General features: G+C 39.9%; 1 protein-coding gene across 6 annotated transcripts in view; it reads right to left on the reverse strand.

The window, feature by feature from the left end:
- LOC138003336 (glutamate receptor 2-like) overlaps positions 1-2,500 on the reverse strand; it is a 33,674-nt gene that overhangs the window by 23,113 nt on the left and 8,061 nt on the right. For 5 of the 6 annotated variants that reach the window (XM_068849344.1, XM_068849345.1, XM_068849348.1 and 2 more), the window contains 3 exons: positions 2,203-2,319; positions 704-835; positions 7-240 (listed from right to left, as the gene is read on the reverse strand). In XM_068849344.1, the coding sequence (XP_068705445.1) occupies positions 7-240; positions 704-835; positions 2,203-2,287 (451 nt within the window). In that variant the 5' untranslated portion in view covers positions 2,288-2,319. Of the gene's footprint in view, positions 1-6; positions 241-703; positions 836-2,053; positions 2,146-2,202; positions 2,320-2,500 lie in introns of those variants that run through there. The other variant, XM_068849349.1, reaches the window with a different exon arrangement.

Here is a 2,500-nt window from a genome sequence, read left to right on the forward strand (position 1 = left end):
TCTTACCATCGAAAACAAGTGCAACTTTTGTCCAATGAAACGTATTGAGTATGTCAAGCGAAGCGTGGGCGTAGGCTTTATAGCTCGCTGACAATTGCAACGTCTTTTCGCATGGTTCGAATGGTTGGATGTTTCCATGGAGGCGGATTAGAGGAATGCCTGTCACTGTAGATAGTGCGCATGCTTGAGTTGTCGCATAGCTTCCCTCGATAAGACTTAAAACGTTCAGAAACAATGAAGCTGTAAGCAAAAACAAAAACGTTTCTTCAACAAAAACTCGTTTTATCATTATTCAGCCGAGTTCTATCCAGCTGAGGGACACTTCAAACGAAAATCAGTTTTTCTCGCATACACAAGACGCCTGGGTGGCGTTCACTCCGGCCATTGTGGGGGTGGTTAGGTTAAGGGTATACTGCTCTTGCTTTGAATTGCTTTGCTAAATGATTGGTTAAAAGAAACCTCGAGCCATATTCACTGCCAATCGGAGGCGGTATGGTAATTGGTTGCATTCCACTGGCTCATGGGGTGTTATAGTTTTACAGCAGCAAAATCCGTTTAGGTTTTACAGCTAAAACACATCAACGCTATTTAAGGACGGTGCCTACTATTATTATTGCGCATACGTTCCGAGCATCTCGAGATACTCAGATTTCCTATTGCTAGTGCTTATTAATATAGGGATATTTTTCTTCTAGATGCTTACCTTGGTCGATTAAGCTCGACTCATTTGTGACGTTGAATATTTTCCGAGTTATTGTAACATTACCAAAAGAAGACGACGTGTTCAAAGCGACAGTCATTGCATGATATTCAATTGGAGATGCGTTAATAACTCCTAAAACGAAGCAAATGTGATATTCTTAGCAATTATTTAATGAGGCTGAGTAGGATATGAAGAATTCTGCAGGTCGAGGAGGGTGTTATCCACCAAGGCCGAAGGCAGAGGTGGATAACATCCTCCGAGATCTGCAGAATTCTTCATATTCTACGAAAGCCGAATTCAATAATTGCTTTATTATTCATTCAAAATATTTTCTTTGCTCAAACTTCTAAGCCTACTCGTAGCCATTTTTCTGCTCAACAAAAATAACAAATCTCGTCCCCAGCTTTTTTCGGTCAACGGTTCAATAATCTGCAGCGGGCTGCACTTTTGACGTCATTGATTCAATATGACGAAGTTTCTTTCCAAATTTGGTGAACAGCAGCTGGTTATGGTGAATTATGCGTGTGGTTTTAACCAATCAGAAACGGGGTAATATTTTGAGTGAATAATAATTGCTGTTATGCATCTAATGACGTAAGTAAAGCCAGTTCTAACGTGAACGAAAATGCAAACGCCGGAGCAAGCTAAAACGCAAGCGACATTCACACTTAGCTAGAACGCCAACACAAGAAAGTTTAAATAAGTAGCCGAGGTGGGGTTAATTTTTATCAAAATAGTGGCCGAGGTTGACGCTATCGAGGTTCCAGCTTCAACCGAGGTAACACGAAACTGGTGTTTTTACTTTCCACTTGCGGTGGCACAAGTACAACTGCATGTGCAAGAAGTGCGCGCCAGCGCTTGCAGGCGTAGTTCAAACGTATCTCAACTAGGCTAAAGTGCTCCATAACTCACACAATAGTTAAATCTGAGCACTTCTCCTGACCAAAAAAAAAGCAGAGTGACACTCGCTGGACTAAAGTGGTGAGTTTAACAGAAATGGTGTCGGGATCATACACCTTTTTCCAAAATGGCCGTCATTTAAATATTCTTTTGTTTTTATTCAAATTAGCCCTTGATGCCTCGTTCTTACGCTTAAAATTCAAAAGAATATTTTATCTTGAACCAGGCAACAAGGGCCAATTTGTATCCGCATAAATCAGCGGCCATTTTGGAATTAGGTGTATTTGGAAACGACCTCAGTTATTCTCAGAGTAGACCATCAAAACTCTCGTTTTCGACAACGAAGATGTCAGATATTTTCATGCATAACCAATTGAAACTCTGATCCCCTAAGCAGAAATTCTTCGAGGAGATATGCAAATAATATGTAACTGAAAGAAGAAACTTTACCGAGAATTTGGCGCCAATAGCTTCCACTAAAAATTGGTGTAAAGATCTCATTGGCCAGTTATTATCTGTAGTTGGTTGTCCCAGCGTTGCGTGACGCCATAATGAATGGCTACAAAGAAGACCAATCTTAACCCACGCAAATTACCTACCATAGGTATGTTTATTCGAAGAATTTCCTCTTTGTGTTAATGAACTTATTAGAATCAGCACGTTGAGGATGGCCTTAGTCTCCATCCTAGATTTTCCAACGAGCTACGTTCGAGGTCCTAAGGAAATAAAAGACAACTTAAGGTCCTAAAGAGATAAAAGACAACTTAATTTTTTTCCGTCAGTCCTGGTTTAGACACAAAAACATTAAGCAGACATTATGATTTTCATGCTATTCTTGCTTTTAACTCCAGTTATCAATGACTGTTTTTCAAATGACATTCAAAAACTCATTAATAA

The sequence above is a fragment of the Montipora foliosa genome, chromosome 5, assembly GCF_036669935.1.
Source record: "Montipora foliosa isolate CH-2021 chromosome 5, ASM3666993v2, whole genome shotgun sequence".
NCBI lineage: Eukaryota > Metazoa > Cnidaria > Anthozoa > Scleractinia > Acroporidae > Montipora > Montipora foliosa.